The 26,126-nt window shown below is 41.7% G+C and overlaps 1 protein-coding gene across 2 annotated transcripts in view; it reads right to left on the bottom strand.

Annotated features, from left to right (window-relative positions):
- Positions 1–26,126, bottom strand: part of GRIN2A (glutamate ionotropic receptor NMDA type subunit 2A) — a 342,689-nt gene that overhangs the window by 108,391 nt on the left and 208,172 nt on the right. For both annotated transcript variants that reach the window (XM_010980055.3, XM_064478196.1), the window contains exon 5: positions 5,167–5,281. In XM_010980055.3, coding sequence (XP_010978357.2) covers positions 5,167–5,281 — 115 coding nt within the window. The remainder of the gene's footprint in view (positions 1–5,166; positions 5,282–26,126) is intronic.

Here is a 26,126-nt window from a genome sequence, read left to right as displayed (position 1 = left end):
ATTGGTTGTTATTGGCCTGGGCTGCCAATTGGCTTATATCCAGGATATCCAGGGTATTGTTTTCAAGCGTCTCTGGGGAGACTTGGACCCACCAAGCTCCAAGGCAGAGCAAAATCACTGAAAAAAAAAAAAAAAAAGAAGAAGAAGAGGCAAAGAGCATAGAGGTCCCAATTTGCAAGAAGAAAGCCCGCTCAGCCCTGAGTTCTGTGTCTGCTGAACACAGGCAAGGCAGTGTAAACAAAGTTGGAATAATCCCCATCAGCCGCACACAAAGGCCCAGCAGAAAGCAAATGCCCCTCTCAGGGCTTGTCATGTTTTCCAAGACACCTTCATTACACGCTGCTGCTTCCAATGACGCCACTGGGTGACCTCAGAGATGAAAGAAATCGCCTCTGAGTCCCAGAAGAAGAGCTCCCTCCTCCGGCAGGCCTTCCCCTCTGCTGACCCGTTGTACCAGTGTGTGCTGCTGGGGGCGGCTTTAAGGACAACATGACTGGTATTTACCTGCTCCACTAGCTTCCTCTTTTCTTTGAGACAGAAGCACACGGAGTTATTTCTGAAGTGCCAGATCCCCTGAGCGCCAAGAGAATAGACCAACTACAGGAAGCATTTGTACATTCTAAGCTCAGCTCGGCAGCAATTCCCTGAGCTGCCTTTTTGGGAAATCGCTGTATTTCAACAGGAACTTGAAGGAGGACAGACAAAATATTAAAAGGGCGTTTTTTGTATATGGAAATGAAATCTATCAAGGGCAGCCTTCTTTTATGCCATGTTATTGCCAGAGCTGCAGCAGCCTCCCGGTAAACGGGCTCCCTGGTGCATGAGCTAGGTCCAAAGGTAGCACGGAGAATTCACAGGTGTGAGGCAAGCCTGACCTGGGACTGGTTAAATCCAGCCGACCAGAATGATTTTACAGCTCCAGAAGTGATCCTCAGATTGTGTAACTCCAAAAGGTTGAAAAATGACCCCAAAATGCAACAACAGAAGTTCTCTACTTCCTATTAGGGATAAGGAAAAACAAACAAACAAACAAACAAGTGCCTTTTGACTTGCATCTGCCAGAGTAAAGAGAAACCAGAATTTGAAGGATGAATAAAAGAAGGTGAGGATATAGGAAAGCGTTACAGGAAAGAAAAATAAAAAGCGTGTTCAAAGCCCCAGAGGTATAAAAGAGCCAGCTCAGACATGGAGATGCGAGCCACTTAGGAAGGTGGGCTACAGTGTATACCAGAGGGACGAGAGCAGGTAACAACTGGGGACAGTGAACTTGAATCCAGTGCTTTCCTCAAGCATCACAAAAGTACACAAACCCCATCCCATTCCTCTCCATTCACACACTAGAACCTAAGTTCCATGAATACAGAAATTGGTGGGATTTTTTTTTTTTTTGGTCTCTCTCGTTCACTGATAGATTCCAAGCATCAAGAGTAGTGCCTAGCACACAGGAGGCACTGAATAAACATTTGTGGAATGAATGAATAACCCAAGATGTCACTCAGAGCTTGGGTGTACCACCTAAAGGAAAAATTGAGTAAGTGCTCAAAAAACAATGGCTATTGTTGTTACAACTAGTATTCATGTCAGGGAGTTAAGTATGGAAACTCAGTAAACATTGGTAGTTAATTGTGCAGGGTATCTCAGTTTGAACAGTTCCAAAATATTTCTGTAATTAAGGTGCAATGGCATGCAATATAACAAACAAATCCTGTGTGATAGTTTGATGCATTTTGACCAATATTCAAGACAGGGAACATTGCCAAGAGTCTAGAAAGTTCCCTGTTCCCCTTTCTTATTAATTTGCCCTCCTACACAAAAGCAACCATCATTCTGATATCTAACCCCATCATCTCGTTTTACCTCTTCTTGAACTTCACATAAATGGAATCATACAATATATCTTCTGTGTCTGGCTTCTTCTGTTCAACATATTTTTGCAATTCATCCACACTGTTGGGGGTATTATTAATGCATAACTTATTAACAAGTAGCAATCCATTTTATGAATATACCATAATGTATGTATTCATGTCCTTGTTGGTGAACCTTTGAGTTCTTTCTGATGTTTTTCTATTTTACATAAAGTTGCAACAAACATTCTTATACAAATATTACCTTCTGGTATATGTTTACATTTCTTTGCAGTAAATACCTAGCAGTGGAATCACTGGATCATAGTGTTGGTGATCATAAGGTTTAGCTCTGTAAGAAACCGCCAGTTTTACACAGTGGCTGGAATTTTACTCCCATCAGCAATACATAAGAAATTCCGTTGCTCCATGTCCTTGTCAACACTTGGTATTGTCGGCCCTTTTCATTTTGGCCATTCAGAGAGTACAATGTGGTATCTCATTGTGGTTTTAACTTGCATATCTCTTATGATCATTGATGTTAAGCATGTTTCCATGTACTTATTGGCCATTTGAGTAAAATTTTTTTGTGAAATTTCTAAGTCAACTTCCTGTTTTAAGTGTGTGTTATTTTTCTTTTTACTATTGACTTATATGAGTTCTTTATATATTCTGGATATGAGTGCTTTGATTGAGATATATTTTTTCAAATATGTTTTTCTGAATTTGTGGCTTGCCTTTTTCATTTTCTAACAGTGTCCATACATAGGCAAAAGTTTTCAATTTTGATGGAGTCCAGTTTATTGCTTTTACTGTATGATTTCTCAAATCTCAAAAATATCCTATATTTTCTTATAGAAGCTTTATAGTTTTAGCTTTTTCATTTAACTCTGAAATTTATTTTATTTTTTGTGTATAGTGTGAGCTATAGGTCAAGGGTTTTTTTTTTTTCTGTAAGGATATACAGTTGATCTATGCCATTTATTAAAAAGGTTTTCTTTTCTCCCATGATTATAATTATTCATTAAAAATCATTTGAATATATATATTTTGAACCTATTTTCATTATTTCATTATTATCTAAGATATTAATTATAGGGTTTTCATAGATTGCCTTTATCAGATTGAGAAATTGCCCTTGTTTATCAAAAATGGATATCGGATTTTGTCAAATGCTCTTTCTGCATCTATTGAGATGACCATATAATGTTCTCCTTATTATGTCAATATGGTAAATAATACTGATTTATTTTTTCAATGCTAAACCAAACTTGCATTCCTAGAATAAAATCCACAATGTACTATCCTTTTCCAGTATATTGTTGGATTATGATTACTAATCTGTTGGAAAATCTCTGTGTAGATTGGTATTATTTCTCTTTTAAACGTTTGATAGAATTCACAGTGAAGTTTTTCTTGTTCTTTAAGCAGGAAGGTTTTTACTTATGAATTCAGCTTCTCAGCAAATTTAGAGCTATTCAGATTGTCTATTTCTTTTTCTGTCAGTTTGGGAAAACTGTGCTTCTTCAAGAAATTTTCCCATTTTATCTACATCATCAAATTTGTTGGCAAAAATGTTTCATCATTTTTAAAATCATTTTAATGTCTGTAGAATCTGGAATGTCTATGGTGAGACTCCCTCCTACATTTGAGGATTGATTACTAGCATTTGTGTTTTCTTTCTTTTGTGTGATCAGCCTTGCTAAGAACTGGGAATTTTATTACTCTCTTCAAAGAACTAGCTTTTTTAGCTTTGTCAATTTTCTCTATATTTTGTGTTCTACTTTGTTAAGTTTTACTCTTATAATTGTCTTCCTTCTACTTCATTTGGGTTTACTTTGTTCTAATTTTTTTCTAGCTTCTTAATGTAGAAGCTTATACCACTGACTTTACACTTTCCTTTTTTAAAAAAATCATAAGCATTTAAAGGTATGGCTTTCCCTCTCAGCACATCACCAACTTTATTCTTCAAATTTTGAAATGTTGTGTTTTCATTGTCATTCCATTCAAAATATTTCCTAATGTGTTTCTGATTTCCCCTTTGACCTACAGGTTATTTAGAAGCATGTTAGCTAATTTCCAAACATCTGAAGATTTTCTATATATATTCTTGTCATTAATGTTTATTTTAATGCTGCTATGGTCAATGAATGCTTTGTGCATATTTTAATCCTTTTAAATATACTGAGACTTGTCTTATGCTCCAGAATATAGCCTCCTTTGGTGAATTTCTCATGTGCACTTGAAGGCATGTGTATTGTGGGGCTGTTGGATGTTGCGTGCAAAACCTCTGAGGTTTCCTCTTCACCATCCCCTTCTAGGAATCTGTCCTTGACCCCCTGCCCCAAAGCCAGTGTTCCTGTTTGCACAGTGTTTTCTTCTGATCCGAGCTAATTACAATATGACTCCCACACTATATCCTGTCTCTCCCTACCCCTAGGTCTCTCAGGCCTCCATCTGACGTGCAAAGTGAAGATAAATCTCAAGCTGCAGAAGTGGTTTAGAGACCATGCATTGCTTGTCAAAAAAGATAAGGTAACAATGGAGTCTTCCTTTTCCTTTTCAGTCTCTTTTATTCCACTCTCTATGTGATTTGTGACGACTAATTTGAGAATTATATTACTGGGGAGGAGAGAGTGCCACTGGGACAGACACGGCCATTGTATGCATGGGATCGTCTACAAATTCCCTGTGAAATCTCCTCTCTGACTCAGGACACGGCTTGTGTGGTATGTGAGATGAGATTTTCCTGCACACCGATTTTTTATAATTTTTTAATAGTTAATATATACATACTAGAAGATGTGCTTTATGAGAAATATAACCTCCCTCTCCAACCTATGATTTGAAGAAGTGATACATCTAAGTTTTGGAAATGAATGGATTCAAAGCAAAAGACTAAGTAAATGAAAATACAGGGGTTTCATTTCTATGGAAAACGTGTGAAATGGTCCATAATTATGACGTTTAGGTAGACTGGTGTGATTGTTCCCATATAGTCAATACTTGCCACTGCAGTGTTGTGAACCAAACGTCACTGTCTTTAAATTATCTTCACTGTCTTTCACGAAGGCTCCTGACTCAGATTTGAGAACCCAGCACAGATAACAGCACACAATTACTGCAATTCACCCAGAGTAAACATCCCAACTGCACCTTATAATGTTTGTCTGCCTTGTTCCAAGAAGGGTCACGAGATGGAATCTGACAAGTGCTACAACAGAGAGGGGAAGTGTTTTGGAGAAAGGAGGCGTTTGAGTCCCCTTGTTGCCCAGGCTTTCCTGCCTCCCCTGCATTCAGCACACAGAAGGATGCTCACCTTCTCCCATTCGCGGTCCTTGTTCAGCACAATCACCACCAGCCTGGGGTGCACCTGATAGCCTTCCTCGGTGAAGGACAAGTCTTTGCCATCCCATGTCACATTGACCATAAATCTAGAGAAAGGAAGAGAGAAAGACAAATTTTTAGGGAAGAATTGAAGAGGTTTCAAACAAATGAGTGGGTGCCACCATCAGTGAAAGGCTGAGAAAGTGTCAGCTTGCAATGTAATCACTCATCACAAGCAGCCCCTGCCTGTAGAAGTATCGGTACACAGGCAGCCACTGCCAATTTGCCAGGCACTCTTTTCCATCAGCCTGCGCTACTCACTCTCAGAATCCCCCCATCCTGTATAGGCATTAGTAACTGATTGTAATTAGCATATGGGATGGAACTTTTTTGTCCTGCCAGACTACAGACTTTTATTCAAATGATCTTCTTGCAGGAGGATCTGAAAGCGTGTTCTGTCATGTTTTAACAAACTTCCCTGAAAGGCAACTGCTTGCTCATAAACCACATGGTATACAACATCAAAGAAATAATATCCCATTCATTCATTATTCATTCACCTACTATTTATTAAATATTTGCTACATGCCAGGACTCAGCTAGTCAGTTGGGGATAAATAAGGACACAGACATGATCCCTGCCCTCCTGAAGCTTATCGTCTAAGAGAGAGGACAGTCTTAGTTTGTTAATCACAGATGTAGGACAAGTGCTGCAACAGAGAGGGGTTGTGCTATGTGAAAGTGAGGCAGGGGCTGGGTAAGGCTTCTATAAGGAAGTTTACCTTGACCTGAAAGATCAGTCAGCATGAACTAGACAAGAGAAGATATAAGCACATTCCAGGCAAAGGGGACAGCATGTGCAAAGGCCCTGTGGCAGTACTTATGAAGGACTGAATAAATGCAAACCAGTGAGGCCAAAGCAGAGAGAGACAGCGGAATGTGGGACGTGGTGTGGCTGAGAAGGTGATTAGGGGCAGACAGTGCTTTTCAGGCCATGGTAAGGAGTTTTATCTTTGTTTTAAAACAGTCTGAAGACACTGAAGGTTTTAGTTAAGGAGGTAATATAATTAGACTTTTCTTGTATAATATGACTTGACGATTGTGTAGAGAATAGGTTTTGGGGGAAATCAGAGTGGATATGGGGGGCTGATTAGAGTGCTTTTATTATTCAGGTGAGAGATGATGTTGGCTTTGACTGCTGTGGCCAAAAAGTGGAGAAGGAAGAGTAGGAGCAGCAACTCATAGGGCCAAGTGGATAAATATTTAGCAGGTATTTAGTGACAGGTTAGATGTCAGGGTTGGGGGGAGAGAGGCATCCAGGACCACTCCTCAGTGTCTGCCTTACACAACATCTGTGCAGTCAACTTGTGCATGAAGTTATCTTCATCACAAGTGACATCTGTCTGTCTTACAATACTCTTATCTCCATCACCCCTCAAAACCACTTGCCTGTAGTCAGGCTTGGCTCAAATGTGGAGGCAAGACAGGGCTCACCTCCGAGGATTTGAGAGAGAGGGTTCCCATGGTCCAGGGTTCCTTGCGGCTTGAGAAAAATGTGATGTTATTAAAGATGCCTAAGAAAACACACCCCTTAGCAGACAATTAATAAATATATATGGTGGTTAGAAGCACTCAAAAACTTCCCTAGAACGATCAGGGTATCTCAAAGCCACTGCATTTACTTGCTTCCTATTCCTTTAAAGACCAAAAACGGCTAAAGAAGTAAAATATTAAAGAGGAGAACTAGACCTCAAAAATGATTCCAAAAAGAGACATTAGCCTGACTGGTCACACGTCTGCCTCTGGGCAGTCACAGTGCAGAGGACCTGGCTGTGGTGTGTCGGGGGAGAATTAGGTTTCCAAGGACAAGATTAAGGAACTGGGGAAAAGGCAAAGCACAGTATGGTGTATCCTTTCAGAGGACTATTTGAGTCCTTAAAAATCATGTTTTTGAAGACAAGTTTAATGGCATGGAGATAACACTCATTATTTAATGTTAAACAAGCAGAAAACAGGATAAAAATAGGGGTTGTCAATGCATGGAAGGATTCCAGGTACTTTTCATTTTCTTTTCTGTATCTTTGTATTCTCCAAATTTTCTGCAAATACTTTGTATTTCTAACAAAGATGCTGTTTGTTTAAAAACAGAAAAATCAAACACTGCTAATCTAGAAGAGGCAAAGAGTAACCACTACTGTATCTGGGGCGTCTGAGGCATCTCTGATCATTTCCTAGGCAGATAATTTACCGATTCAACAACGATTTACTGAATGTCTGTTAGATGTCAGGCCTTATGGTGAGTCTTATAAACATAGAAGAAAAAAAAAAAAACATGGTGCCTGTCCCCCCACTTACATTCTTACATTCTTACAACTCAGTGACATAGACACATGAACAATGACAGCACCTAGAAAGCCCTGACGCACAGTAAGTGGGAGAAATCATGAGAAGGTAGAGGAATAGCCCCCAATTCAACCTATGTAATTTAGAGTGCTTCCTGGGGAATCTTCAGGAGTGAAAGGGTTCAGGAGAGGTGGAGAAGAGCATTCTGAGCACAGGAGTCATCTTAAATAAAGAAGAGTCAGCAAAGGAAGTGACACATGCTAGGGGAAGTAGGAGATAGCTCAGTATGGCTGATGGGCAGCGGGCTTTGTCTGGAGAAGATCCCTGAAGCCAGATCATAAGGGACCTAAAGTGCCTGCATTTTGTTCAGAAGGCCACGAGGATCATGTTTTAAGCAGGGAAGTGATACACTGCATGGAGGAAACTGCAAAGCTTCGGGCATAGGCCCATGAAACATCACAATGGAACACTGTCCAGGGAATTCCAAGACAAAAATTGCAGACAAAGGCCACCAGTGGACTTTCCCTGGGCTAGCAGAGAATCCGTAACCAAGTCACTCTGTATCTGCCTGCGGTCCAAAACTCACAGTTAGGCAAGCTGATTCACTAAGGGGTTTTGTTTCTTTTTTTTTTTTTAATTGAATCCAATAAGCTCTCAAGCCAAGTGTTGATTGTACAAGAATTTGAGATCAATAGAGTCAGTCTGGGTCTACCTAATGCCCCAAATGTGGATGAATATTTTCATCCATTATCGAGGTTTGGAAATAATCCAGCTTGTTGTGTGTTTGGAAAAGGCAGACCCGAGGACAAATGTTTTGGGTCTGACTTAGACACCTGGCCCAGGGGAGAGCCATTCACAGGGTTATGTTGCGTAAACCGATGTCAGTCATCACTTTAATCAAGGAGCTGACCCATCCTGTTGCGTGCCCTGGACTTCTTTTGGTTTGCCAGGTGACTAACTTGAATCTCCTTTAGTTCCCCGTCTCTGTTTCCCCCACTCATGCCCTTTTCTCCCATTTTGTAGTGAAATCAGGTGGAATCAGCAGGGAGGTTATTTAGATGCAATCTCTCTTCTTCAGATTATATGGGAACCACTATACGGGAGCTCACACACTCCAGATTTTTCTGTGTTCCTTTAAGATTCAATGTTCTTGACCAATGAGTCCATGTACTCACTGTTAATCATCTTATCTTTTCCTTTCTTTCTTTCTCTCTATTAAGACTTTTCAGTCCCTTGGAAAGGGAAAAAGAAAAAACAAAAAAATCTCTAACAATTTTTTTTTTTTTTTTGCTGAACAGTAATTTCATTATGAAGTTGGCAGGGAGCAAGTACCTATTACCTTCAATTATCCCATCCAGTTTCTAGGAAGGACAATCCATATCTCCTCAGGCTTTGTTCCCACTTAAACTTGCTCCAGAGCAAAATTCTTTACCCGGGGAAAAATCCATTATACACCCCACTGCTTGGCCCGCATTAACACCTGCCGGGCGCTCGGATTAAACAGTAAAAAATCTTATCACCGTTTTGTTTATCTCTCGAAAATTGATGACAGACTTTTAGTGACCAGATAAAATATCAGAACTTCTGGCTGCTGCTAAGCCTTAAATTGCATTTGTGATATTTCCATCAGGAGCAATAAACACACGCCAGCAAGACGTGGGAGTGACGAGGGCTCTAATGGCTTGCAGAGGGACCACTTCTGGGCTGTTAGTGTCCACTGACAGTAAAGTGACAAGTCGTTTTCTTCATATCAGTGCTGTACATGACACAGAGCTAGAAAAGATGTAAATTAGGTGATGCACGTACTTACAAGTTTCCATCGGCATCTACAGTCTCAGGTGTATGACGCTGGAGTCCAGGTGAAAGCAGCATCTCTCTACCACTTGCATTGTATATCCTATGGCTGGTTGACGCATGGGGATCAGAAATAACACAGGAAAACAGGTGGGTTGTTTTTCCAATATTATGACTGCAAAGAAACTGGGCCAGAATGATCACACTCTTTCTAGCTCTACACTAATACGATGGCCACCAACTACAGGCGGCCACTGAGTGCTCGACATGTGGTTAGTCTGACTAGAAATGTGTCATAAGGGCACAACACACTGGATTTGGAAGCCTTCGTATTAAAAAATGGCGTAAAAGATCTCGTGAATACTTTTATATGGATTTCATGTTGAAATATTTGGGGCATGTTGGGTGCCATAAAATGTATTTGTTAAAATTAACGTCATCTGCTTCTTTTTACTTGCTTAATGTGCTGCCAGATAATGTGAGATGACATACGGCTCACATTACGTTTCTATCGGACAGCTGTTCTGGACCATCTTTGGTGTGTTTGCTCTGTTTTAACCAGTGGCTGGACAGTACGCATCATGAAGGCAGAGACTTATTTTGCCTTGCTTTGCATTCTATTTCCAGCACCAAACAGAGTGCCTGGCACACAGCTGGTGCTGAAATAGACATGTGCAGAATGAGTAAATGAATGAATTACTATTTCTACGTCATCAGGATCAAAGCCTACGTCTGCTGCTCCCCAGCTATGCCACTTAAGGTCATATATTTAAAATTCTCTGAGTTTCTATTTCCTCCTTTGTAAAAATGGATCAGGTTAAACCATATGAACTAACTGTGATGGTTTCATGTGGTTTAACCTAACAGATCCCTGACTCCCAGGTTTGTGAGTGGGATTAGTGATAGAGCAAAAAATATGCCCGGTATACAGCTGTTGCCTAATAAGTAAGTAATTAACATTTACATAAAATTTCTATGCTTTTTTTTTAAACTGTTTTCCACCCTATCAAATTTCCTAACACCCCACCCCAAATGCACCCTTGTGCTTTTAAACCCGCACTTAGCACTGCCATTCCGTGTACTCATTTCCAGGGTCTTCCCGTCTTTTTGTCAAAGGCCAACCAGACACGGGCTGCATAAACTCTTTAACTACCACTTAAAATGTCTCATTGCTCCAGATTTCTGTTTTCTCTCTTTTTCCTCGTAAGTCTCCTTTAACTTCTCAAATATGATTACCTGCAGTGTTCTCTAGACATTTATTATTCACTATTTCCCTTCAGACTTTAATTCTCTTACTGTTTCATAAATGCCACTATAACCCATTCAGTGTGTCTCAATTTTCAGTTAATTTCCCACCTGCTTTGCCATTTCCCACTTTCCCCAGGTCTTTTCCCGAATCACACTGTCCCTTAAATGCCTCCTCGAACTGCTTTGGGTGTCACCACTTTTTTTTTTTTTCTCATTTGTCATTTAATTTACATGCTTTTGAAAACAGAGTCACTGTTTTCTTTAAACTTTTTCAGTTCTCAAGACACTCTCATTTAAAAAAAAAAAAAGTGTTCACTCTTTCCAACTTTCTCTTAGTGGTTTGAAATCCCTTCCACTTTGATGTCTGTCTTAGCGCCCTCTCCTCCTCCGTTAACCATTCCCTTATGGGCAGGAGTCCTCTCTTTAGACCAGACTTGTGGTGCATTTACCATTTTTGATTCCCACCCCCGACACCACCCCTTCCCCTGATGCACAACTTGTACCGTTTCGTTTCAGCAAGTCTCTTGATGAGAGTCCTTTTCCTTTGCCCCAGTGCTCAAGTCCGTGTACTCACTGGTGGCTTCCTGTTTCCCCTGAACAATTACCGAAGGCACGTCTGCAGGGCTGAGACGTAAATGTCAGGACGGAAATGTAATAACTCCGACACACAGATCTGCATAATCTAGGCCAGCATCATTCAAAACAGGCTCAGAAACTACAGCATAATGGAAAAAAAACCAAAAAACCACTGGGTTTAAAAAAAATAAGAGGGGAGTATTTTCTCAAATTCTACTGTGGCCAATTTAAAAACAAATAATGTTAGTTGTCTTGGTTAAGCAAGACTGAATTTTAAAAAATTAGAACAGGAGATGGTAAACTCCATAAAGGCAAGGATCTGTGTTTTGATCACCACGATTCTAAAGCACATAACAGAGTGTGTTGCAGTAAGGGCTTATAAGTATTTGTTGAATAAATGAGCAAGTGATTGAGCAGGCACAGGCCTCCAAGATCTTGTTTATTCAACATTCATTTCCGGTGCAACAAATCCAGAGAGGTGATGCTGCAAGACAAGTGTTTAGTTTAGGAATCAGACAGCCCGGGTTATGCAGTTCTGTGGCTTCCAATCCTGACTGAGTCTCCTAAATTCTCAGAACATCCGTTTCCTCTTCTATAAAAGTCAGGTTATAATAGCCACATCTCTGTGTAATTATAGGGATTACACTAGATGAAATTTAACCACAGAAGGTATGTAATGTTACGAGCAGAGCGTTTGGCACGTAACAGTGTCTGGTAAATGATGACAGCGGGGGTAGCAGTAGTTGTCATGGTTTCACATCATTCTTTCCTCCTTCTAAAATCTGAAATTAAAGGGCTTTCTCTTAGATGCTGGAGGATCAGTGTGGCTGCCACTCCAGTTTCCCAAGGGAGGCAATGAACCCTCTAGGTTCCTCCCCTAAGGAGAGAGGAGGAGCTAATCTGATTGCTCAGAGCCTCAAGTACCCCTGGACCTGGCGCTGGTGCAAGGGTGGGGACCCAGGTGCCCACCTTCCCCTTCACGTCTCCTGGGCGTCCCATCTCTGCTTGGTGAGCACACCTGAGCCAAAGGTGACTTTTGGAGGACATGCTGCCTTTAGTAACCCAACTTCTTAGTCTAAAACTTGGAGTAAATTAGAACAAAGCTTCTCTAAGTATGTCCATTCTACCTGCTCCCGTCACTAGACTGGACCCATTTGGCCAAAGGTTTGCAGGGGGAGCAGGGTCTATAGAGTAGGATCTAAGGTGCATGCCCCAATTATCCTTTATCAGGAGTTACTGGGAGGCTGTGTCCATTAATAACGTGGTTCTCAGAATCCCATTCTGTTCTTGTTCCTTATATGTATGGTTCCTTAAGGAAGTTGGTGGGGGATCTGGAAATTCTCGAAATTATGGCTAGTATTTTGTAACACTATCAAAGCAGCACCAAATATATCACCATCTAACGGCTCTGCCTCATGTAACCACTTGGAACGAGCTGGCCTAGGAGTCAATGAAACCATCTCTTGTAGTGAGCATCTATTCCAAGAGAGCCCCCCAAAGTAGGTCATGTGACAAGCGGTTTCTGTGAGCTCCCTGGATCACCTGTGTCCATGCCACCAAATTATTCAGGATCTCAGACAGGCAGATGTCCATGAATGTTGCCGCCTCACCTTCCCCAAATATGCAGAAAGAGCTGATGTGGATCAATTCAAAGTGCAACTTCATCCAAGAACTTCTGGATATCCCCCCATCCTGGAACCTAGACCCCATGAGAAGAGGGATTTGTCTATTTTGTTCTCGACTGTATCCCCTTCCAGAACCTGAATGGTGCCTGGCAGAGAGAAGCTGCTCATATGTGCTTACTGAGGGCAGGAAGAGTCTCAGGTCTCTAGCCCTCTGACAATGAGCCCCACTTTCTCTGTCTGTCCAGGGGGTATGTGCCTGTGCTTGGTGGGTGTCTGGGGGCCTGACGGAGTGACCAAGGCAGAGGAGAAAGTTTGGGGATGAAGCCAACAGGGCTCCAGGATTCCTGCCTCTGCTTGAATCCTGAATACACTGTACTCCCTGCAAATTATTGTTGGAAAAAATAATCTTCTGCTGATATGAGTCAATTAACAAGCCAGAAAACAATCAGGAAACTTGTTCCTACATGCTTTTGTACAGGAAGGGCCCTGGTCTTCAAATCAGAGGATCTAGGATTTGGTCCCACCTACCTGGACATGTGAGTAATAATAACCACTAAAAGAAAGGAACCAAAATGTATTTAGCACCTAATAGGTGTTAAATGTTGTCCCAGATGATTTCTGTTCTTTACCTGAATTTTTACCCTAAGAGCTAAGTGTGGATTTTTCCTTCACAAAGAAAGAACAGAGGCACAGAGGAGTTTATGATGGTGCCAAAGACTACACAGGGTGCCAGACACCTCTGGTTGTTCGTCAATGTCTTTTTTCCTCTTCTGCCTTAGTAATAGAAACTCCCATTTTTAGCTGGGCATGTAGCCTTCTATATTAAAGTTTACATTTCCCAGCTAGGTGTGGCTATGTGACTATGCTCTGGCCATTAGGAAGAGAACATATGATATGTATAACCTACAAGGAGTATTTTATAGGAAGGAGAGGAACCCTTCTTTGCTCCTTCCTCCTTCCTGCTGGCTGCACTACAGATATGATGGCTGGAGCACTAGCAGCCATCTTGTACTATGAGGTGGAAGCCATTGGCTGAGGGTGGCAGAGCCATAAGGCAGGAGGAGCCTGGGTCCCTGGCACCATGGAACACCACACAAGCCCTGGACCACCTTTGGCTTCTCTTACAGGACAGAGGACTCAATGTCTGCCTTGGTTAAGCCACTTTTATGTTTGGGCTTTCTGTCAATTAAAAACAAAATTAATACTCACTGGTTTAAGTGGTAGAGTGATTTTTTGAACCAAAATGGATTTCAAAGCCTTGGAATTAAGCTGCATCAGCTCCCATCTAGCCTCTTTGCACCTCAGTTCACCTTCTCTGAGAAATGTGGGTGTGGTACCGCTCATTCCTTTGTTTTCTACCAGCTCTGCTTGATCCCACTTCCTGACTTCCTTCCCAATAATGTTGCAGCTAGAGAGAACACTGCCTCTCTTGACTCAAGGAGATACAGTGACAAAAGTATGTGAATCCACATCTATATAAAGCTCTTTCCCATCTCATGTGGAAGAAACCTTAAGCCACAACAGAGGAAAACATGAGAGAAAAAGAGAGGGAAAAAGAATGAGAAAGAGATATCTGAAGACAATCATTAGAGCCTGAATCTAGATATGGCAGGTAACAAGTATGCCCATACCCTTTCCAGTTGAATAGAGCAATACATCCTTTGTTTTTTGTTTTGTTTTTCTCTTAACTGAATGAAAATTGGTTTTCTATCACCTAAAATCATAAGAGTCTCAATGAATATAAAGATTTTTCTCCCTTAAACATTCACATATTCAGACCCTCCAATCCTGAGCAGAGGTCACCTCTTCCCAAAATGTTCACTGAGCTGCCAGCCTCTGCTCCCTCCTCAGAACCGGCATCACTTCCTCTGCGGCTTCCTTTTCATCCTGTTATTGGCAGAGTTTTTCACACACAGACGTCATCATCATCTCCTCTGCTGGAGGGTAAACTCCCGGGGACCAGGGGCTGTGTCTGAGCTGTTGCCGCACACCCCGCACCCGAGCACAGTGTCCAGCAGGTGGTAGGCAACTGGTGACCATTTGCTGAAGGGACAGGACCAGATTTTCATCTGGCCAGAGCTGGAGCCCTTAGCAGCACGGAGAATGTCCCAGTGTGCCAGATGACACCTCAGAACCATCAGGACAGAGCTAAATACGTCCTGGCCTAAATGACAGTCTAAATGCTGCCCAGTCTCGTAATGGAACTTGACAGCCTTGTGTAAATTCAGCAGTAATAACATTTCACATCCTGCCACGGATTTCTGGTGTGGAAATGTGGCCCCCAGAAGACCCAGCTCTGCAGTCCTGCCCTGCCCAGGTACTCATATCTTTGTCCATAACTGCTCGATCACTTTCTTGGTGGGGAAGAAAAAAATGTATTTACCTCCTAAAGAGCAAAGAAGAACTGTTATATCAAGGATGGTTGTTTGGAGGTTTTGTTTTTTTTTTTAATATATAAATAACAGAAATAAAGTTTTTTTTTTCCCTATAGCCTCTCTTCCTGTTTGTTTTTCAAATCGCCTTAAAGGATTAATTTTACAACTACAGGGAAATAATTGTGGGGACAGTAGGAAGAAGAAAAAGAGGAAACAAAAGAGTAAGAAAGAGAAAAAGAAGGGGAGGAGGATAGAGCTCAGTGGTAGATCGTGTGCTTAGCAGGCACGAGGTCCTAGGTTCAATCCCCAATGCCTCCATTAAGATAAAGAAATAAACCTAATTACCTCCTCCTGCCAAAAAAAAAAAAAAAAAAAAAAGCAAGAGAAGTTAGAGAGACAGAAAGGTAGGAGGGAGGGAGAGAGAGAGATGAACAAACAAGAGACTAGAGAGAGGAGCCTGGCCAAAGGAGGGGCGAGGTTTCCTCTCCCTTGAACAGCAAAACAAAATGGAGTTTGAATCAGGGAAGCTGGAAAGGGCTCGTGGGAGGAGATCCTTGCAGCAGCAGGATGCGAGCGGACCAGAGCCGCAAGATGGAGGGCATCCAGGGCTGGTCGCGCAGCAAGCAGGAAGGGGACCGGCGGGAGGAGGTCCCACACTGTGGTTTGGCACCAAGCCCTCCCTGGTGACACTGGGAAAGTAGGTCAGTTTCAGAGCTGGCTGGGGGATGAATGGTCAGCCAGGAACAAGCGGTGGGAAGTGAGGATGCTGAGTGAGAGGTTGACCTGCGCACAGGACCTGGGAGACCGGGTGCCTCCCTGGGGCACAGGGAAGAAGGAAAGCCAATAGACAGAACTGTCCAACAGACTTTTCCCCAAGGGTGGGACTGCAGTGTATCTGTGATGTCCATTACAGGAGCTGCTTGTCACCAGGCGCTCTTGAGCACTTGAAGCGTGGAGAAGGACTGAATTTTCTATGTTATTTTATCTTACTTAACTTAAATTTAAATTGCCACATACGGCCAGTGGCTACCATCTTGGACAGCTGGAGTCTAGGAGCTGTGTGGATCACATTCAAGAAGGAACTGATTGCCAAGAGGAACCAAAAGGCTGTTTTCAGAAATGCCGTTAAGTGTACATTTCAGGGGGCACACAGATAGGTGCATTTAGAGGGTGCCTGGGTTAACCATTAAATTTGTGTATTAAATTTGTTTAATATATATCTGAAAATGGAACTAGTATATCAAGCCCATTATTTCATGTTGGGCTATTATTGCTTGGGAAGGAACTATAGTGAAATTTTTTATAACTCTAAAAAAGTAAATCGATGTAAATAAAAAGTACACTGTGAAAAATATCACAGAGGGTTTAGAGATATGGAAAAAGTAATAAGCATATTACACATAAATGAAATCAGATATCTGGCCCTTTGTGTCTGGCTTCTTCCACTTAGCATCACGTCTTCACGGTTCATCCACGCTGGAGCATGTATCAGGATTTCATTCCTTTATGGCTGAATAATACTCCATTGTACAGATATACATATTAAGCTTATCCATTCATCTGTTGATGGACATTCGGTTACATCTTTTCGTTATTGTGAGTAGGGGTGCTACAAACATTCATGTACAAGTTTTTGTTTAAATACTGGGTTTCAATTCTTTGGGGGTATATACTGGGAGAGGAATTGGTTTGGGTAATGAAAAAGATAGAGGAACTAAAGGGGGAGGGAATAGCTCAAATGGTAGAGCTCATGCTTCGCATGTATGAGGTCCTGGGTTCAACTGCCAGTACTCCTCTAAATAAATAAATAAGTAAACCTAATTACCTCCCCTCCAAAGTTTAAAAAAGATAGAGGAACTAACTATCTGTGGAACTAGACAGTGGTGACATATGAACAACACTGTGAATGTATTTACTACCACTGAATCGTACAGTTTAAAATGGTTAAAATGACAAATTTTATGTTACAGGTATTTTTAGCACAATAAAAACTGTTTTTAAAGAAGTAATGAAGAGAGTAAGTAGCTGGCTGAATAAAGACCGAGCTAATTCAAAAGATACAATGAGGAGTCTGAATTGGGATGTGAGGTTTATCAGGGATCCTGGAGTTTTTTAGATCTAAACGTCTACCCAAGAATCATTTCTGTGAACTCTCTGGTAGAAAGGTCAGCTTAGATACCTAAAGCACAAGCAAAAAGCAAGAATAAACAAATGGGACTACATCAAACAAAAGCTTCTCCAAAACATATAAGAAACTCACATAACTCCATAGCAAAAAGACTAACAATCTAATTTTTAAACGGGCAAAGGACTTAAACAGACATCTTTCCAAAGAAGACATATAAATGGTCAACAGGTACGTGAAAAGATGCTCAACATCACTAATCAACAGAGAAATGTAAACCAAAACTACAATGTGGTATCACCTCATACCTGTTAGAGTGGCTATCATCAAAAAGACAAGAGACAACAAGTATTGGCAAGGATGTGGAGAAAAGGGAGCCCTGGTGCACTGTTGGTGGGAATGTCAACTGCACAACAACCCCACTACTGGGTATATATCAAAAGGAAGGAGGATCTAGAAGAGACATCCATACCCCCATGTACACTGCAGCATTATTCCCAGTAGCCAAGACACGGAAACAACTTAGGTGTCCATCTACAGATGAATGGATTTTTAAAAAAATGTCTCTCTCTCTCTCTCTCACACACACACACACACACAATGGAATATTATTGTCCTAAAAAGGAAGAAAATTCTTCCATTTGTAACACCACGGATGGGCCTTCAGATCATTATGCTAAGTGAAATAAGTCAGACAGATAAAGACAAATACCATATGACCTCACTTACATGCAGAATCTTAAAAAAAAAAACCCAAAACCCAAGCCCATGGATACTGAGAACAGATTAGTAGTTGTCACAGGCAGGGGGTGAGGAGAGGGCAAAATGGGTGAAGGGGTTCAAAAGACACACATTTCTAGTTATAAAATAAATAAGTCATGGGGATGTAATGCACAGCATGGTGACGCAGTCGATAACACTGTACTGAGTATTTGGAAGTTGCTAAGAGGTAAATCCTAAACAGTCTCATGGCAAGAAGAAAAATTTCATAACTATGTACGGCGACGGATGTTAGCTCGACTTATCATGGTGGTGATTTTGCAATATATATATATATATAAACACACACATATATATATATGTAAGCACATATATCGGATAATTACGTTGTACACCTGAAACTAATACAATGTAACATGTCAATTATACCTCAATGTTTAAAAATGTTCATCTCACAGGACTTCTGCGAGTGTTAAAATAGCAACTCACATGAAGTACTTCGTGCAGATCCTGGAACAGAATAACTGGAGAATAAACACTGGTTGTCACAGGTATTAATGGGCACAGTTAGAGGGGGAGTGATCTGAGTCAAGGGACAAATGCTACTGAATTGCATATCTAAAGGCGGTATTGGCTGCACTGTTCCGCACAAGAGGATGGGAAGATTCTAAAGCAAAGAAATCAATGGATCCAAAAGGTCTCCACATGGAAGAGTTTTAAGGTTATTTAAGTAAACTGATGGAACCGCCTCCCTCCACACTTGAGCCCAGCGCCCACTGCAGAGCCCCTTCCTGACAGACAGCTGCCCGTCTCCTGGGGGAGTTCCAGTGTCTGAGTGCCATCTCCCCGCTTCCTAGGACGGTCCCTTTCATTGGCGGCTCAAAATTTTTCGCTAAGACTTCCTTCCACCGAGCCAGAATTATTTCCTTGGAACTTCAAACAGCCGGCTCTAATTCTCCACTGTAAGCAAAGGAGACTAATTCAACTCCTATTTCCAGATGGCAAAGCTTTAAAACTCTGAAGACATGCACTGTGTCGCCCCTTCAAAGTCTCTTCTGTGGGGGTTCTTCAGCCCTTGCTCATGCATGTGAGTCATGAATACTCCTTTCCATTCAAAAGCACACCTGTCGATTCTCCCCTCTTTCCTCCAGATAGAATCTGGCATTTTCAGAATATTTTCAGAATGAGATCCCACCCCAGGAAACTCTGTGTGCAAAGATTGACAGGCATTCACTACAGTGAAATAGGCAAGCCTGTATTTCAAGTCAGAGAGGCAACTGAAACGAGTTTCTTCCAATTTCCCCTCTATATAGGAATCATTAATGATGACATTGGATGGAGGGGTTCAGCGCATGCCAGGTAAGACGCTGGGTGTTGAACAGAACTCGTTCCATTTCATACTCCAGCAGTTCTGCCACTAAGCAGCTAATACAATCAATCGAGAGCGTGTGCACACCTTTCGGAAATTGGGTCTTATATCCCAGAAAGGAGCTCTATTCTATGCTTCATTTGCACTTCACTCATAAAAACACCCTTTGGTAAGAGCTATTTGATGTACAAGGTCTTTTTTTCCTTTTTTTTTTTTTTTTTTTTTTTTTAGCTTTGCCTTTAACCAAGAGGCCACGCTTGCATTCTCAAAGTCTGCTTAACACGTAGAAGGCAGATCACATCGGCGTGGGCTTGAAGTTTCAGAAAACATTTTTTTCCCATCTCTTTTCTGGGAGGGATATTCATTCACTGGGGTTCTTTCTACTTGTGGCTGATTTTCAAAAGAAAAAAGAAAGGAAAAAAAGTTCCAAAATCCGTGATGTGGAACTGAGTGTGAGGAAACAATTTAGAACAGAGGCTCCTGAGAATCTGATTTGTAAGAAGAGTAGAAAATCACCCTTCTAAGATCAGACAAGATCGGGCGCGTTCAGAGCGGTATGGCCATAGATGAGAAAACAACAGCATCATTCTTGATCTAAAAGATAATGCACTTCCAATACTAACATAAAATCAGAGAGTAAATTCTTCTAGTTGAAGCAGAGCCAGGACTCAAAAGATGCCAAGTCATCAGTTAAAAAATGGCAAATTTTACTACTTCCCTCCTTGATGGAAACACCTAGAAAGACAATAAACCTTTACAGAGCTGCCAGTTTCTAACACGCTGGCAGCCAAACCTAGCAGATGCACCAACAAGAAAGGCAGATCTAAACCAGCCCAGCAGGGGCCCCATTTGGCAAATGGACAGCCAGCCACCATACTGGTTTCTATTTCAGACAACAACATTGTCCAACACTGTCTAATAGAGTTAACTCAACCAGCTGTGTGGCTGACAGGTCTGCACCTGCCTTCAGTGTCAGATCTGGCTTCTGAACAGCACCATCTACCCCAGTTCCCACCACGGAGAACCACAGTAGAACATTTTCCCAACGTACAAGTTCAGGACTAGCTCCAGTGCGTATGACCTGCTGTGACACTGAGGTTAGGTTTATCAAAGACGTACAAATGGACCCAGAGTGAAAGGAGCTGGAGCCCAAGGGGCTTTCAGACCCAAAGCTGAGGGAGGAGTCAGTGAACCGAACTTGCCATGAACGCCGTGTTAGCTCCATCACCTGGATCTGTCAGGAGCAGTCAGATCAGCCCCCGGAGATGCAAAGCCTCAGCTGGAAGGTGAAGGCAGCACACTGCAAAGGCAGCTCAGTGGCGGAACAGCCAACAGCGGCATTTCCCACATGCAGGGAGGTGCATATGTTTCCATTTATTTGCATTCCATTGACTATGCAGAATTCTTAATAAGGCCAGTGGAAGAAGCTGAACCTGACAACAAAGCACAAGTCGGGAAACGAGGCATCAACTGGTTAAGGGACAATTGGGAAGCTGGGACTGAGTCTACTGCCCTTAACAACAGCAAGCCCCTCCCTTCAGAAGAACGGCATGGGCCCAGCCAACCATCCGAACATCCTGATGAAAGTGGAAAGTACATACAAACACATTTTTTGACGATGGCAGCTTTACTGTCTGATTATTTATCAAGGCAACTGCTCCAATGACTGGCTTCTCTCTGCCTATGTGGTAAGAGACAGCATAATGGTATCCTGTTCTTAAAACTTTTACTTTTTTTTTTTCAACCAAGAAGAGTAAGAGAAGAGAATCCAAACCAGAAGTGTGCTCAATGCAACGAACTGGCGTGATTCCTATAAAACAGAAGCAGGTTGTCAACAGAGGCACTTTAATGGCGATGACAAGCACTGGATTTGGAGTTAAACTGTTGGGGTGTGTGCATTAGCTCCACAACTTGCCGGCTAGGTAAACTGGTGCAAGTGGTTACTTCACCTCTTTGAGCCTCAACTTCCCCACCTGTTAAATGGGGATAATAACAGCACCGACCTCATGAAGTGGTGGTGAGGGTTACACTGGCTGGTAAACAGAAAGAACCTGGCACAGGGTGCCAGGCACACTCTGGGCACAGGGTAAGTGCTGACTGCTGTGGAAGTTGTATTATTATTAATCAATGTCTTCGCTTCCTCCCTGAGATTGTTGAGAGAGGTGGAACAGAACTGCATCTTCCAATCCTCTGCAAGCTTTGCCCTCTGGATTTGAAGGCATAAGAGCTGGCTTATGGCTTTGCCACAAATGTATCCCATCACCTCCACGAACTTTAGTATCTTTATCTGTTCAATGGGAGTAATCTCATTGTGACTCATAGAATTGTTACGAGGATTAAAAGACACTGTATTTGAATCTAAAAAGCTCTCTCTATATAACATAGATAAACAATAGGTCCTACCGTATAGCACAGGAAACTATATTCAATATCCTGTAGTAACCTATAATGAAAAAGAATATGAAAAAGAATACACATGTGTAACTGAATCACTGTGCTGTACACCAGAAACTAACACATTGTAAACTGACTGTGCTTCAATAAAAAAAAAAAAATTTAAAGCTCTATACAGTATCATTGTAATAACTGTTCATCACGTGTATGTTGGGGGCGCAGGGAACCAAGCAAAATGAGAGTCCTGTTAGCCACAGATCTTCCCACAGAGCCCAAAGCTTCATGGCAAGTCCTTGGGAAAAGTAAAAAGAGAGTGTTACATTAGAGTGTCACCCAACTTCTCATGGGGACTAAAAGATTGATAGTGGGAGCTTTCCATACATCCTGAATTTGCAGGCATTTATATACACGGAGGTCTTCTCGTTTCCCCCTTATTTTTGGCACCTCCTGTTGGGAAGAGAGGTGCTAAGGTGAAGCCATTCATGATGAAAAAGCAGAACTAAAAAGCCACAGCCACAGCAGGACAAGCGCAATGTGCCTTCTGCTGTGTGGATTAACAGAGACACCTAGTGTTGCAGGGGGAAGCTGGCCCGGGACGCAGCTCTGAGTAGGGGATGATGGCTCAAGTCAGCAAGCATCCTCCACCCCCAGCTCTTCTTCCATCAGCCTCCCTTTGGGAATCCCATCAAGGCGGTCCTCCCTCCCCCACTCTGTCTCCTATGGAAGCTCTTCAAATATCTCCTCCAGCTTTAACAGGACAGGGATGGGGTTGGTTAGGTAACGTCCAAAAGGACTTGTCTTCTGGAGGACTAAGTAACTGATGTGAGGAGGTGGCCAGTATCCCTTGGACAGCCACTGCTCTGTGGTCTTTCTTGCCCTTTAAACAACCAGTGGCCCCTTCTTCAGAGGCAGTGTGACCTAGTGGTCAGAAAGACCCAAAATGGAGTCTATCAATCATGATAACATATTTTTTCCTCATTTCCATATAAACACGGAAGTCTTTTCAGGGGCTTTGCACACTCTGTTCCCTTTGCCTGGCTCTTTACATGCCTACTTCTCTGCCTTCAGCTTTCAGTTGAAATGTCGCCTCCGCAGAGATGCAGTCTCTCTTCACCCCATGAGAGAATGCTCCTCCCAACCTTGATGCTTTCCATCTCAGTCCCTCCTAGCTTCCCTTCTCAGTAGCCAAAATCACATGTAATTATTTTATCTATCTGATTCCCTTCTCAGTTTTGTCTAAACTCCCTATTAGATGGTGACCCCGTGAAGACTGGGACCATATTTTTATACTCATCGGTGTGTCCCCTACAGGAATGGATACTGAACACTGGATAAACTCTTCAAATGAATGGATGAATGCAAATGTGACTCTTGCCCATTAATGATATGACCTTGGAACGGTCACTGAGTCTCAGTTTTCTCATATATAAAACGAAGCTATCGCCTACCTGAGAAGCAGTTAGAGCACCGGACATGGCAGGCACTTTTACACTTCTGCATCAATTTTAATATGCCGAACTTTTGCATTTTATCCTTTGGAAATAAAGATCATTTTATAATTGTTGAAGCTTTAGGCTACATAAGATACGGTAACATCTCACTGTTATGTAGGACTCAATCTCTTCTTACATTTGAAAAACACAGTCCTCTGGAAAGACATGGTTATGTGGCTCTCTGTGTCTATTTACTGTCTCAGAGCAAGTCAGCATCAGCGCTAACATAAACTACCCCACAATTTCACCACTGCCTCCCTCTTGTTTTCACTCTAAGGGAAAATCTCCTCCCTAGTCTCTTAGTTAATGAGACTGCCTTTTTAAATTTTTAAAAATCTGTTTTTCTTTCAAAAGCCCAAGTAGTTAAAATAATGAAACTCAATTAATATATGCAGAGTAATCCTGCCATCTTGGTGGCATTTTTTTTATCCCGCTTTCTTGGTCATTCTGAGGATTATATTATTACACAAGAACTAGCATTCATAGGTCACTTAGCATATACCAGGCCTTGAGCCAAATGCTTTTCATGCCTTATTTAATTCTCACAAACTCCCACTCTGAGTGGGAACCAGCATTATCTCCATTTTACAGATGACAAAAATGAGGTCTAGATGTATTTATTTACTTGCTCAGTGTTCCACAGCTAATAAGTGGCAGACAAAGCTAGAATCTGATTCGAAAGTCTACGGGATTTATAGGATGGAATCCTCCAAAGGCTAGAAACTTATATCAAGCACCAGTTATGCCCATCAAGGAGTTTTCTGTCTGGAAGAAAAGAGCTATAGTTGTCTGGGTAAAATAATATTTCTAAAAATTTATTTACAATATCCCCTTGTTGGTAAAATTCAGTTTTACTAAAGGCAACCATGTGAATGTAAAGGGTGTAATACATGAACAATTTAGCATAATACTATAGATTAGCTGCCAAATATGCATATTCATCGAAGTTCTTGTGAAATTAGCAGAAACCAAACTTGAACCCACTTAAACCACTAAGGAAGTCTGGTGGTTAACATCTGAAAAGATCAGCAATAGGGTGGACTTCAGGTACAGTTTGATCATGGCTTGGCTTGTTCTCCATACCATACTTCTCTAGTCCTGTCCCATGTGTGAGTCACCATTATCCTCAACCTGATTTCTGCTAGGGTAGAAAAATGGCAGCAGAAATTCCAGGCCTCACATCTGCACACTTGTCGTATGTCAAACAGTCCTGAAGTTCTCTCAGCTAGACCAACTTGGATCTCATGCCCATTCCTGAACCAATTGCTATGGTGAGATGGATGGGATTTGTTTGTTTGTTTGTTTGTTTTTTTAATTGCACTAGCCCAACAGAAACTACCACCACTGCCTACATATTGGGGGAGGAATTTGGGAAAGCACTTTATGCTCTGCACTAAGCAAAGCTTAGTGAAATGGCACAGGGCAAAGAAAAGGCAAATGAGGCTCCAGATACAGCCTGTGCAAGCTCAGGGGTCACTGCGTCTATCTACCTTGTTCCCCTGCTAAACCTCTCCAATGACTTCCCATAACACCTGAAACAAAACCCAAAACCTTCACTGTGGCCTTTAAGACCTTACAGAACCTGGTCTGCCTCTAGCCTCTTACCCTGCCCTATTTTTCTTCCCATCAGATGCCAATACCAACTTGACATTATGTGTTTCTTCATTTATTTTTGGTCTCCCCTCCAGAATAGGAGTTTTAGGTGGGGAGCCTCTGTCTGTTTTGTTTATCACTCTATGTATCTCATACCTATAGTAAATATGAGACACATATTAAGTGTTGAATACATAAAAGGGCAAAATGAATGAAAACAAATGCATGTATTCATGAATGAATGAATGAACAAATGAAAGAATGTGATCCAGGCAATCAGAAGATGAACATGGGTAACAGATGCCAGGGGACTGTTTTTATTCTGTTTGTTTTGTTTTGTTTTCACCTAGTCTGCTGAAGTCCTGTGTTCAGAGCTCCTATTTAAGAAACACTCTGTTTTGAAAGCACAAGATTTATTAAACTCAAGACCTGTAAATGGTTTAGAAACGCTCATGACAGCCTCCTCCCCCATATCCTATGCTGAGCGGAAGATGTTTGCCAATGGGTTAGCCTTCCTGCATATATGTGAATAGAACACTTTAAAAATCAAGGCAGACAACCCCATTATGACCTGGCATGCACCCAGTGTCAAAATTACATATTGGCTTCCCTCTTCCTTTCTACCTTTTACTTCCTTCCTTCTGCCTACTCAGAATTACTGAGACTCCCTTGCTGATGTCTTTGCTCAATTCTTTGCATCCAATTAATATTTATTGGCATTCCTCAGGGATGCACGAAATCTGAAGGGACTCACTCTAGAACTAATTTAAAGGGAGTTGCTGACTCCGCACTTGAGCTTTTGACTATTCTAATAAAAATTCTCCCAGGAAAGACCAGCTCCCTCCCTTTGTTCTCTGTTTGCTTTATTCTTGGCAATGCCACACATCAATCTCTATGATAATGACAATTACTGATATTGATGGTGAGGATATTACTAACATTTTCAGGAAGGTTTTGTGGTTTATAAAACGAAATCCCATGCATCATGTTTTTGTGATAAATTAACTAGAAAGACAAACAAAATAACTCAGCCCACAATGGGAGGATCTTTGTATGCACTTTACAGCACTGGAAGACTCCTAGGGCCTCATGAAAATATACCTAAGGTGTCTTCTTTCCCTGAGAGGCCAGAGAATCAGTGGATCAGGTGCTAAAGTCAGAGAGGCAATCTTGATCCTGATTCTACCACTAAGTGACCCTGGGAAAGTCATTCTTCTCTCTGAGATTTCTTTTTTTCTCATGAAAAAAATGGAAATAATAATACCACTATTTCATGGAGTTGTTGTAAGAATAAGAT

The sequence above is a fragment of the Camelus dromedarius genome, chromosome 24 (assembly GCF_036321535.1).
Source record: "Camelus dromedarius isolate mCamDro1 chromosome 24, mCamDro1.pat, whole genome shotgun sequence".
Taxonomy (NCBI): domain Eukaryota; kingdom Metazoa; phylum Chordata; class Mammalia; order Artiodactyla; family Camelidae; genus Camelus; species Camelus dromedarius.
The sequence above is the reverse complement of the archived record's forward strand: the minus strand, read 5'-3'. Positions and strand labels throughout refer to the sequence as shown.